General features: G+C 49.3%; 5 protein-coding genes across 5 annotated transcripts; 3 read left to right on the forward strand and 2 right to left on the reverse strand.

Annotated features, from left to right (window-relative positions):
- Positions 1-2,358: 2,358 nt before the first annotated feature.
- On the forward strand, positions 2,359-4,224 carry Triagg1_1749 (uncharacterized protein; the record flags this gene model as incomplete). Its single annotated transcript, XM_062895853.1, has 5 exons — positions 2,359-2,525; positions 2,592-3,548; positions 3,611-3,829; positions 3,889-3,903; positions 3,960-4,224. The coding sequence occupies 5 exons, from the start codon at positions 2,359-2,361 to the stop codon at positions 4,222-4,224; spliced, it is 1,623 nt and encodes a 540-aa protein (XP_062759288.1).
- Positions 4,225-5,063: 839 nt separating this feature from the next.
- Triagg1_1750 (uncharacterized protein) lies at positions 5,064-6,059 on the forward strand (the record flags this gene model as incomplete). Its single annotated transcript, XM_062895855.1, has 1 exon — positions 5,064-6,059. The coding sequence occupies one exon, from the start codon at positions 5,064-5,066 to the stop codon at positions 6,057-6,059; it is 996 nt and encodes a 331-aa protein (XP_062759289.1).
- Positions 6,060-6,367: 308 nt separating this feature from the next.
- Positions 6,368-7,815, reverse strand: Triagg1_1751 (uncharacterized protein; the record flags this gene model as incomplete). The annotated part of the gene is made up of 8 exons (XM_062895856.1): positions 6,368-6,658; positions 6,731-6,860; positions 7,038-7,092; positions 7,150-7,294; positions 7,347-7,378; positions 7,435-7,518; positions 7,604-7,613; positions 7,663-7,815. 8 exons carry the CDS (start codon positions 7,813-7,815, stop codon positions 6,368-6,370), a joined length of 900 nt encoding a protein of 299 aa, XP_062759290.1.
- Positions 7,816-8,685: 870 nt separating this feature from the next.
- On the forward strand, positions 8,686-9,774 carry Triagg1_1752 (uncharacterized protein; the record flags this gene model as incomplete). Its single annotated transcript, XM_062895857.1, has 1 exon — positions 8,686-9,774. One exon carries the CDS (start codon positions 8,686-8,688, stop codon positions 9,772-9,774), a length of 1,089 nt encoding a protein of 362 aa, XP_062759291.1.
- A 1,370-nt stretch (positions 9,775-11,144) lies between these two features.
- Positions 11,145-11,981, reverse strand: Triagg1_1753 (uncharacterized protein; the record flags this gene model as incomplete). The annotated part of the gene is made up of 1 exon (XM_062895858.1): positions 11,145-11,981. One exon carries the CDS (start codon positions 11,979-11,981, stop codon positions 11,145-11,147), a length of 837 nt encoding a protein of 278 aa, XP_062759292.1.
- Positions 11,982-12,691: the final 710 nt, after the last annotated feature.

The following is a 12,691-nucleotide window of genomic DNA, read 5'->3' on the forward strand; positions in this document are numbered from 1 at the left end:
CGAGGGACGATACGGTGCCGATAGAAGGCCTGTCGGTTGGAGAGATGGGTCCAAGAAATTCCAGCATTGCAAGAGGAATAATACCTGTCGTTTTTTATTAGTTATCTTTTTAATATGAGTTGTGGCATCATCAACCTACCAGCCTCCCTGAGAAAGCTTCTCTTTAGCCAGCTTTTCAATCTCAGCCGGGTCTTGTTGCTGTTAGCAAAGGCTTATTGTGAAAGGGATTTTAGGAACTTGCCAGTGTTGAATATTGGGTATTTTCCATCGTTTGTGTTCCAAAAGGATTCTCGCTGATACAGCGACCACTGGGGAGTGGTCCTGATGGCGATGTTGGGGTTGTTAGGGTCAGACATTGTTGAGATGTTTTGGTCAGAAGGGGTTTTGATTGAATACTTGATTATATTGATGGTTGGTGTTGTTGTTGGGTTTCTGATTTTAGACCTCAATCGAGACATGGAAGATATATATACGCATTTCTTATGTTACTGTCATGTCAGAGTTCTGACGGTGATGATGCTCTTTCGCATCACCGCCGCCGCAGAAACACCATCAAATCCCGAGCATGCTCCGATTCTCAAGGCTGGAAACCAACTTCAACTTGGATGAAGCAAGAAAGAAGCCATCATAACGTCCACTTGACGTCAGCACGGTTAATCTTGAACCCTTTGGGGTTGTAAGTATCTTCAAGTAAGCTGAAGCACAAGCAACAATATGAGGCTCAAAGCAATCAGCTACTTCACCTCCTGAGCCACTTGGTGATATTCCTCGGCAAGAAATTGCCTTTAGAAGCTGGACTTTTTCCTATACAAGAACCCATCCCCAGACGGATATCCGCCTCCGTGGGCTGGCTGGCTGCCATCTTGTTATAAGATGTCGGCTAAATGAACTGCCTAAATGCAAGTTCCAATGATCTTACCCTAGATCGCGCCGGCATACGGCAAACATGGCGGCTGTGGGGCATCTAATGATCCAAATCTCCGGAACTGCCTCAGTGGAATTGGTATATAAGAGCTGCATGCCCATCTTGAATCAACCAGCAGTTTCAATTGCTTCCATCTCGACACTCCAAATCATCGGCATGTATTTCTGGTGGCAATTTATCCGAAATCCAATGCAGAATCTCTCTTATCTATGACATCAGCGGCTATCATGATCCCGAGATCGGGGTCATTCCTAAATGGGCCTACCGATCCCTTAATCATCACTGCTAAAGGCTTTTCATTGGCTTCTCGAAGACGGCAGTTATGCCCGCAATATCCGGAGCTTCATCCAAGCAAATAATGCATCTTGATTATTATGCATTGAATCATCTCTGGGTGGATTTCTTCACTTTCTGTCATTAAACTGTCTTTTCGACGCTGACAATTCCGAGAGCAGAGACCTGCCGAAGTCGAGATGAACAATCTTGTGTTTCAATGGTTTCACTAGATACCTGAGTCTTCAAAGATCAATGGCTATGAAAACCTTTTGCAACCAGGGTGAGCCGTCGTGTTACAGACAACTGGAGTGATTCGAAATTTGCGTGACTCTCGCGGCCGAGGTAATGTGACTTGGCACAGCTGTCGATCAGGGGACACGGACTCGGAGCTGCACAATGCACCCTCTTCCAGCCTCTTCATCAGCTCCGGAGGCCCATATACGAGGTCCAAATTGCGGCCATCGGACGACTCAAAACATCGTGGGCCGAGCAGAAATTTTCAATCTTCATCCTTCGGTGGAGATCACGTTATTCTGGACATCCAGAATACGGCATTGCGCGTTAATGCTTGTGCAGAGTGGGCATAATAGTGGACTCGAGTGGGAACGGGAGGCTTTGACAGCGATCCGCAAGCGGCAGATGCACGGCAATCATGGCCGGACATTCCGGTGCCATGTGGACCTCTCGAGACAAATCCATGACTCGGCGTGATGTTTGCAGAGCGAAAACGGCAGTGGCTGGAAGAGTATCTCCGATGAATTTCTCCGCCTCAACCTCATGATAGTAGCAGTATCGAACAGGAGATATACGAGTACCTATAAGAGATGTGCTGAGTCCCATCTGGTGATCCTAAACCACGGGACCGCTCGATGATTGCAAACCGTTCTCCAGAGGCCCGCAAAGCCACCGAGATGGACGCGAGCGCGCAAGCTTTTATACCCTCATGTGGGACTATCCCTATTGGAATCCCCTTTACTTGTACATTCCAAGTTATATCAGCATTACGACAGTTAGCTTTTGAAACTAGTTGATTAGTTTATCTATCAGAACATCCTCTCCTCTTAAACCCCAACTCCTGAATTCCTCATTACACTGCCCGGTTGTGACTCAATCAAACCAATTGGACAAGTGTAGCCGCATGGTTTACAACTAGAATCATGGGATTTTTCAAAAAACAAACTTCACCTGCTGTGCAGGAACCCAAGAGGGACCATTCGCCCAGCAGTAAAGATTCTGAGCCTCGCTCACAGGAAAAGGTCACTGTACTTGCTTGTGCTTTAGGAGCCGTTGCTAGCATTGGTGGTTTCATCTTCGGATATGTCAGGTAAGACACCACGAGTTTCGGTGACATGTGCATTGGTTGATTGTATCTAACTCTCTTGCTTCACAGTGGTCAGATTTCAGGCTTCTTCCTGATGCCAAACTATGCCAGCCGCTTCGGAGAGCTACAGAGCGATGGGTCATACACCTTCAGTGCTGCTCGTCAGGGCACAATCGTTGGTCTCCTTTGTGTGGGCGCACTATTCGGTGCTTTGATTGCCGGCAAGATGGCAGACACTATCGGCCGCCGACTCTCAATCTCACTGTTTTCCTTCTTCATCTGCATTGGAACCATCATCGAGATCTCCTCTTCGTACCACTGGGTTCAGTTTGCCGTTGGCCGTCTGGTCACCGGTCTGAGCATTGGAGCCCTGTCCGTCGTTGTTCCTATGTACCAGTCAGAGAGTACCCCGGCCGTCATCCGTGGTGTCATCATCTCATCATACCAGCTGCTCATTACCCTGGGTATCTGGACAGCCGAGATGGTCAACTGGGGAACTGAGACAAAGGCTTCTAGCGCCGCATGGAGAATTCCCAACGGCCTCTCTTTTGCTTGGGCCCTGGTTCTCGGAGCTGGTATCCTGTTCCTCCCTGAAAGTCCTCGATATGCCTACAGCCGCGGCCGTGTTGATGAGGCTCGCCAGACCATTGCCCGACTCTCTGGTCTCTCACCCGACTCGGATATTGTCAACCACCAGATCGCCGATATTCAGGCAAAGATTGACGAGGAGAGCAAGGATGTGACAGACTTCCGCTGGACTGAGATCTTCACTGCCCCTCGTATGCTCTACCGCACAGTCCTGGGCGTCGTTCTTGGTGGAGGCCAGCAGCTTACCGGTGCCAACTTCTTCTTTTACTTTGGCACGACCGTCTTTGCCGCCACTGGTATCAGCAACAGCTACACTACTCAGATTATCCTGGGTTCAGTCAACGTATTCTGCACAATTATTGGTCTCTGGATCATTGGCCGCTACGGTCGACGAATCATTCTCATCACCGGCGGCCTCTGGATGATGATGTGCTTCCTGTAAGTTTCCCACTATTTTTCGATAGTATTCACATTGACTGCATTGCTGACAAAATGGATAGTGTTTACGCGTTCGTCGGCCACTTTGCACTCGATCACGAAAACCCCTTGAACACCCCCAAGGCTGGATCTGCCCTGGTTACATTCTCTTGTCTTGCTATTGCCGCCTTCGCCATCAGCTGGGGCCCGTTGGTCTGGGCTGTTAACGCAGAACTGTACCCTGCTCGCTACCGAAGTCTCTGCATGGGTATCGCCACCGCTTCCAATTGGTTCTGGAACTTGTACGTCAAAGCCCCCCATTAACGTTCATTATCGAACTCTATGCTGACTCGCAATTTAGTTTAATATCATTCTTGTAAGTTGTATATATGAAATGCTTAATTGAATTGGACTAACGACTGTGGTTTACAGCACTCGCTTTATCACCGACGACATTGACTACTTCTACGGTCTCATCTTCGCAGGATGCTGCGCGGCCCTCGTGCTCATCGTCTTCTTCTTCGTCATCGAGTCCAAGGATCGAACCCTCGAAGAGATCGACATCATGTATGTTCAGCACGTGAACCCCATCACCTCGAGCCGATGGGATGCCACCAAGTACCGTGATGAGTTGAGGAGGGGCAGCGATGCGAGAGACAACGTTCACGACGACGTTCACCAAGAAGCCGAGAAATAAAGTGACGCAATCCCACCCATTATACTGATTCACTGTCCGAGTGGGCAGTGCTCGGGCTGTGGCATAATGTAATCTCGAATGAGAGACGATATGTACAGTATATAGGAGAGATTTGAGGCTGCTAGACAGCCTGTAGCATAGCGTGTAAAATAGTGTGTAAAATAACTTGAACATATAATCGTCAATTCGTTTTTGTTGCCAATCGCGTGAGCTCAGAAAATCTTCAATTTTCTTTGGATCTTCAATCATGCTTCACAGCCTCATAACGCTAAAACATTTCATTCAGTTCTAATAGTTCGTGACTTTCCTTTTCTTTTCCCTTTCTAGCGATAAACCGCGGCTAAAAGGCATAGTTCTGTAGAGATGGTGTGGTGATATTAACCATAATTCTGCTCAACTCTGCCGGATATCGGGCCTGAGACGGACCTAAAGCAATTGAGGCTCTCAATCACCCACTCACGATCTGAGTTTTTGGAGCGACAGTTGATATTAAGTTGGCCGTAAAATAGATCATCGTCGTTTGTAATGAATGAATAATACAGACAGTAAATGATCAGCACTTGTGTCGCAATACTCTGTCCAGGCAAGTATAGATCAGCAACCTCCAAAAACACTAAGACAAGCTCCGGTCTTCGTCATCCCCGCACGGAGAGCGTAGCCCGAGTTCACAGCCATTGTAGTTTGCCTCCTAGACAAAATAATTCAGGCTTAGCTGAGAATAAAACCTGATCCCCTCAATCTTAACTCACTAACTTTAAACACAGCACTTCCACTGCTGAAGGACTGTAAAAATCTCACCACCAAACCACCTTGCATCCGTTCGACATATTAAAACCACTATGGCGCCCATCCTCCTCCCTCCAAACCATCCCCCTCGCCGCTTCTACGCCGGCGGAGCGCAGATATCGGCCTTTCGTCAACTCCAAAGCCCCATTGGCTCTCACGAGCCCGAAGACTGGGTTGCTTCCACAACATGCTGCCGCGGCCAAGGAAATGTCGGCATGACCCGCTTGCCTGATGGAACAATGCTTGCTGATGCCGTTGCCTCCGAGCCCGAGAAATGGCTAGGGGCCGAACATGTGGCCAAGTACGGACCGGACACAAAGCTGCTCGTCAAGCTGCTTGATGCTGGACAGCGCCTCCCTGTTCATGCACACCCTCACGTTGACTGGGCGTCGAAGCATCTCCAGAGGAAGCATGGAAAGGCCGAGGCGTGGTATATCCTCATGCCGGGATCCGTCTGGCTCGGCTTGACTGAAGATGTCGACCCCAAGGAACTGCTGAAAATCGTACAGGAGGAGAGAGGCACTGAGCTGCTGGACCGAATGCATAAAATCGACGTCCAACCCCATCAGACTGTCTATGTTCCCCCCGGAGTCCTTCACGCAATCGGCCCAAGCGTCATGATGGTCGAGGTTCAAGAGCCAGAAGACTTGTCTGTCCTTTGTGAATGGAGTGGGTTCAGGATTGATGGCAAAGCAGAAGGTCATCTTGGTCTTGGTTTCGAGACGGCGCTCACAGCTGTTGAGACGAGAGGGCGGACAAGAGAAGAAGCCATGGCATTGGTAACTGAAGCGAAAGTTGCCGATAGTGTTTTCGTCGAGGAGTCGCAAGGTTACTTCCAGTTGGAGAGAGTCATTGTCAATGGACAGAGCCGATGTCGACGCGGCTTTGCTATTCTGGTCGTTCTCCAAGGCAATGTGACTTTGAAGACGGAATCTTCCGAGCTTTCGATTTTGAAAAGAGGGTCAACGGTGGTGATTCCATATGAGGATGGGGAGTTTACTCTGGAGAGTGAGGATGCAGATGTTGCTATTGCTCGACCACCTCAGTAGGGATAATCGAGTGGTCCTGTTTCCTGTGTCATATTAGAGGTGTTAATCGTAAGTCCATAAGATAGATGTTCATGCGAGGCCTCAAGAGAGTCAGCTTGCAAACCGCAAATGGTAATGGTAAATTTCCATTTTATGTATCCGTTACATTGGTCGTCTGAACGTGGCCATCATTGTGGGGGATCTAGACCGCCTTTCAGTACCATATCTACAAGTTATTCTGTCACACTTGGGCAATGATATGGTGGACTGAAATGGCTTCTCCAAGATTCAGTCAGATATTGTTGGAATCGAATTCTTATTCCTGACTATCAAGGCTCGACACCTCGGCTCTCCGTATCCCGACTCGCCGCGCCCGCATCTTGGCCAACAATGTGCTCTTCACTGCCGTCATCAATTGTCGTCCAGCCAGTCTTGTGCGATCGTCCATCTTTTCCTAGTCTCTCGAGACGGTTACTCTGCTGTCCAATCGTGACGATTCCGAGACCCGAGCCTGTTCCACCCGACTGGTTACTCTTTGAGCCTCGACTTGTAACAACGGAAGCCTGCTTGGTCATCCAGGGGCCGAGGATTGGTGCGTTTACGGCGATGATGGCGACGAACTGACAACAACATTCTTGTCAGTGAATTGAAATATACAGTATTTGAACATTTAGAAAGCGGGTTGGACCAACACTCTCTCGGATGGACCAGATAGTTCCGAGGTTGATGGATGATACATCTTTTAAGCAGAGAATGCATCGCAAGAGTGTCGCAACAATGATGAAAATGCCCATACACAACCAAAGCGCACAAACAACTTTCCTACAGCAAAATTAGACATGTCCAGAGGCAGATTCGCGTCGACGAGCATACCGCATCAGGGGCATTTGCACTCTCCACAATAGTGGGAGTGGGATGGACAATATCATCAAGTCAGTCCTGAATTTGGCACGAAAGCGGTCAGTTGCTGGGTGTATAATTGTAGAGGGTGAAGCGTACGTAACGTTGGTAACGACTAGTGCTAGATAGTTTGGAATATTCAAGGCGCAAGCATCTATTCACAATTAGCTGGTGATATTCGTCTCATGTAGATGGCGGCCTGGCAACATACCTCCTGGATAAGGATATACTTGCCAGTTTTTGTGGATAGGCAAGCACTTTGTCAACATTACGATGACTGTTGAGACATAGCCCGCAAGACAAACTCCCGAAGTGATGTTAACAAGTTGCTTTTGTCGTAAATCAAGCCTGTCATCCTATCCGTTAGTTGTCTCTCTGCAGAGGCGATGTTGGTTATTAGCAACTCACGTCAATCGCCGAAAGAGGAAGAGCATGCATGTCTTTAAGCACCAAATCATCGTTACATATAGAATCCATCCGGCGAATAAGCATTTACTGCCGATGACAATTCGTCTCGTTTCTTCTGGCGTCAGGCCGAGGGCTATCTCGTCGTTGATACCGGTAATCGAGCCATATTGCCCTAAAGAATCGAGGTTCGTTAATACCATTACACCGCTGGATCTTGAGTCGCTTTCCGATGATATTACCTATTAGCTCGAGCATACACAGCTCTCCCTATCGTAATGTTAGTCAGTAATTGTGAGCGCAGGTGAGGAAAACGTACGGTCCAGAACAAAATGGCAATCACGGCAAAGTAATCGTCCCCCTCCCAGTTCAATCCGACTATCGAACATCGACAGGCAATGCGCGCGAGAAGAATCAGGGTTCCAATGGCGTACTCTGTCCACGCCTCAACCTGGAATGGTGTTGCTGGCATGATGTCGTCCGAAACCACCCGGAAGCCTTCTCATCATATTACGAAACATTCAGAAATATCATCGAGTTCCGAATCGTTCCTCCCGTTCCTGGGGCCCAAGAGTCTCAAATACTTAATTGAAACGCACAAGCCAATTCTCCCCTGAAAGATTTCTGGTGAGATTCAAACGGCTAGCCAAGGGGACCAAGCTATGGTGACATCGAACCAACGAGCCATACCCTCACGGGTTTAATACAAAATGGCCCGGAGACGATGCACCATTTTGACAAGTATGGAGTACATAATAAGCCTATTACCTGGCTGCTATTAAATGGCTCAATGCTGAGAGAAAAGAGTCCTCATTGGGGGGCCCATTGCCAATGGCATGCTGCAGGGATGAGAGGGTGCCGGGAGTCAGGGCCTCAGCTTGCCACGACCGACACCCTCAAGGCTAGAGATGCTTGATGTTCGACGCCCGGTATGCCTAAATGAGATTAAGATAGTCAAAGGGACTAAGTGTTGGAGGTCCAGCCCCAGACTAAAGACCGAGAGACCTGCATCGAAACCCCAAAAGCCATAGTCTGCTGCACCTAATGATGCAGATGCATGCCAAGGTGGGCGACTATTTGCCGTGGTCTGGACGCCTCCCTTTTGGTTGGCCTATCCCGTTGAAGGAATTTGTACAGCATCCAGTCTGGGGTAGTACAATTGCTACACAATGATCCAAAGTAGTATCCGGCTCATAAAAGCCCCGAATACTCCTTTTCCTCTTCACTTCTCCGCCCTGCTCTGCAATCTACCCCATGCTATTACTGTTCCTGAATTGAATTCCGATTCGCAAAAAGCTGACGCTGCAGAGTCATCGCTCCCACCAATCGAGTGACGATCAAGATGACCCTCGTTACGGCAATCCCGGAGCATTTACAGGTCGAACGAGCCATTCCGGCCTCTACGCCGGCCAACTATGAGCCTCCTTTCCCTGCATACAGCGCCCAGTTTGCCAAGGATGTCTCAAGTTTGGTAATGGCCGTCATTGGTGCCCAGTTCCCTAGCAAGACGGGGAAAGAAGCGGCTGCCATCTCCAAGGTGAACTCGTTTTTGGCATTTCCTGGTGAAGATGGAGAGAAAGCCCTTGGTCCAGAGTTTTCTGAATGGGCAGCCGTGACTGACCACAAGGGCTATTACAACATCACTGCTCTTGCTTATTGGAAAAGCGAGGAGGCGTACCAGAAATGGACAACAAAATCTGGCTTTAGGTCCTGGTGGGAAAGCCTTGATACGCAGGAACAAGAGAATGGCTGGTTCCTCGAAGTCTTCTTCCCAACCATGGACAGGTTCGAGACGGTATTTTCCAGCGGGGAGATTCCTGAGGGAGCAGCCGAAATGCGAGATGGAGTTGTCGGACCTATCAAGGAGCACGTCTACTGGGGAAGCATGCGAGATCGTCTGGCAGTTGCGCAGACAGACGCCCTCAAAGGCGAAGAGTTCCTCAGGGCCCCTGCAGAACAGGCACCAAATGGAAATCTGTCTCGGAGGATCCGAGTCCCTGGCAAGCAGAACCTGGCCATCATTCGCTCAGGGCAAGACTGGGCCGACACGGCACCTGAAGAGCGGAAGCTGTACGTCAAGACGATGCACCCGGTGCTCGAAGCAGGGATGACCTTTCTCCGAGATCATGGGGATGAGGTTGGCTGTTATAGCTGCCGGTTCATGGATATTGTCGACCCCGTCACGAGAAATGCGGACAAAGACCGAACATTTGGGTTGGCGTATTTCGACGAGCTTGCCTCTCTTGAGAAATGGAGCAGGGAGCATCCCACACACCTGGCCATCTTTGGTGGGTTTCTCAAGTACGCGGCCCAGCTGAACAATGTCATTACGCTCCGCCTGTTTCACGAGGTGCTGGTGGTCAAGCCGGAGCAGCAGCTGTTTGAATACGTCGGGTGTCATCCAGAGACGGGGATGCTGGTAGCGAAATGATCCAGGGATACTATTTACATACGAGACAGCTTTTGTTCCGCTGCTATCGAGGAGATTGGAGACTAGGAAGCCGGCATTTGAGCCCCGGCCGTGATGGTGCGTTGTTTAAAAAGGAGCTTGTCGTCTCAGACTGTTGATGCCAGCCATGTCTGCGCAAGAACATGTAACGTAAGCGGCAATGACTGCGTCTAAACGCTGCAATTTCAATCTTGAAGTACATGTAGGTTTCTGCGAGGCACTATCCCGAATTAGCAATATACTATTTCCAAAGTCATATCAGAAAGTGACATGTCAGCTCGATCACCGCGTAGATACTACCCATATAAGTAACTGGAAGTAAGACGGTGGACGTGTTACTTCGCCTAGCTCTTCAGGAATAGATCGACCGCTACTTTTAACCTTGCTTCTGACCTATTATCGAACAAGCTTGAAAATAACCCCGGCAAGGGCCGCTGGAAACGAGCAAACCGCTGCGGATACGCAATGCGAGTACCGCCAAATGCGGGCGTGTAGGTGCGTTTCTTTGACGCGAAATGAATACGAAGACAGATCCACTATCTATGCTTGCTTGGGCTTTCTGATTCTCGGTGGAAGTTCGCTTCATTACTAAGGATCGAGGATTGAGTGCATCGAATAGGTACAAAATAGGGAGAACGCCATATGCCGCAGATGATGTGTCAGATTCGCGATTCGGCTGTTAGTCGTGCCATGTTCATGTGCGGAAATAAGGATCATGAGCTCGGCGATAACGAATGAAGATGTGCTAGTCGTACATGATCAATCAGAGATTCAAGTCTAGTTCCTAGTTGTGGAAAGGAGTACTAAGTCTTTTAACTCCTCGCTGCGAAGACAGTCGCTCCGCGGCACTTTCTGTTGGGTCATTAGAAGCTCTTTGGTAGCGAGCATCTGGCCTTGAGTCAAGCATTGAGCCTTATTCTATTCCACAACGGATAGATCTAAACGGCTACAGCCGTCCGGAATTAGCCTGAGAGACTTCGTCCCTTACATATCTGAGGGGCATCAGTTCACATACTGTCGAGACATGATCATGTCCTCTCATCCACCACAGCTCCCCACATATCGTCGGAATACTGTACTCTCTCCTGAGGACGACTTCCACTCTCGAGGAGTAATCGATGAGTTCTAGGGACTATCGTCTACTGTGTTTCCTCTCTATATACATCTACGGGGTTTACCTGCGTCTATCGCATTGAGATAGTTATTGAGTCGAAGTACACGAAGGTTGAGTTTGTACGGAATGTAATCTGGTTTCTGTTATAATGCTATCAATTTGTAAAAAGCACAATTGATCGATCCAATGTCTAAAATACCCATCCGAGCTGATCCATGTTATATACACAATATGTGAGTTATGCCAATCCGCCACCAGAAAACATTTGCAGAGCCTTTGCCTTGGCTGCGTTCAGAGCAGCAATGTACAGGCTAGGTCCAACGCTGATTCTCGCAACACCAACATTGGCAAGATCAGTTGTGGTGAGAGAGTTAGGCTGTGCAGACAGCATAACGGCGACTTTTCCATCCAACTCCTTGACTAGTGTCTTGATGGTTTCGCTACTTAGGCCGTTTGGACCACCGAAGAAGAAAACTGTCGTAGCACCAGCGTCAAGGTACGCCTTGCCACGCTTGATAGCCTCAGCTACCCGAGTTTCGAGACTCAAATCAGGAGAATCCAAGCGGAAGATATCAGATCGAGCGTTGATGACAAAATCTGGTGCACCGGCGTCTTTGGCGGCGTCGAAAGCACGCTTGAGCCGGGCAACTTGATCCTCAAGCTTATAGAGGGAACCAGAGATGCCCTTGCCGAAACCAGCGGAAGGGATGCTATCTTCGAGGTTGGCTCCAGCGGCCCCGTATTCTACGGCGGCAGTGACGACGGCAGTGATGAGATCTCCGTAGCCATCCTGGAGATCTACAGAAAGAGGAATGCCTGCCTCTTCTGCAAGAGGGGCAATTCGAGAGATGGCTTCGAGATTTTGCACCATGGTGAGTTCTTCGTCTTTAATGCCAAGACTGGCAGCGATGGCCCATGATGCTGTTGCCAGTGCCTTGACGGGCTTGGAGGCTTCTGAGTTTAGGGAGACGATGGCATTGAGAGATGAGACGTCCCAGATGTTGGAGAGCACGAGGGGAGAACCGGGCTTGTGAAGAGCCTTGAGAGATTGAGCTGATTGGTTGATGGAAGCCATTGTGTTGTCGTTGATGTGTGTTGTAGATAAGATGGAACGGGATGGCTGTTATGAATGAGATTGAAATGTTAGATGAGGAGAACGAGGAGCAAAGGGATGGTCTATATACTCTCGAGCGTGAATTTGAGGCATCAACGGAGAGCACAGGCACCGGGTCAGCAATGCCAAACTAACGCGCAAAGTACCCAACTTCTCGAGCAATGGGCAATAAGCAACACTGCACCGCACCATACAATACCAATAGCAATAGCAACACGAGGCGGTTGTCACTTGAAGGGCGGACTTAACGGATTCGGGCACAAAGAAACGATCCGGCGCCAACCGCCGGGCCTAAGCATGCACTCAATGCACTGCGCCCCATAGATTCACGGCTGGTGATGCGGTTCGATTCGTTGCGAGTCTCCCGTGGCGTTTCTTCAACAACGCACTTTAGTACGTGGAACGCAAATCGCTCGTACACGTATGGTTTGGGGAGCAGCCCTGAAGCAAGGTACCAACCACTGGATGGAGGCAACACACATGTCCGCTGTCGTAACCTGATGATTTGGCCACCGTTTTTGAGGCGGTTCTCCGGGATGGAGTCCGGCTGGTTCGGCTCTTGATGGCGGTTACGGAGCAACAGCCAATGGAGGAGTGGTCTGGTTTGGGAGCAACGTGATTGGAAGCTTGGAGTGGATGATGGTTGAGTTTGAGCTGGCAGAGAGAAGTAA

The sequence above is a fragment of the Trichoderma aggressivum genome (genome assembly GCF_033847375.1).
Source record: "Trichoderma aggressivum f. europaeum strain CBS 100526 chromosome Unknown scaffold_004, whole genome shotgun sequence".
Taxonomy (NCBI): domain Eukaryota; kingdom Fungi; phylum Ascomycota; class Sordariomycetes; order Hypocreales; family Hypocreaceae; genus Trichoderma; species Trichoderma aggressivum.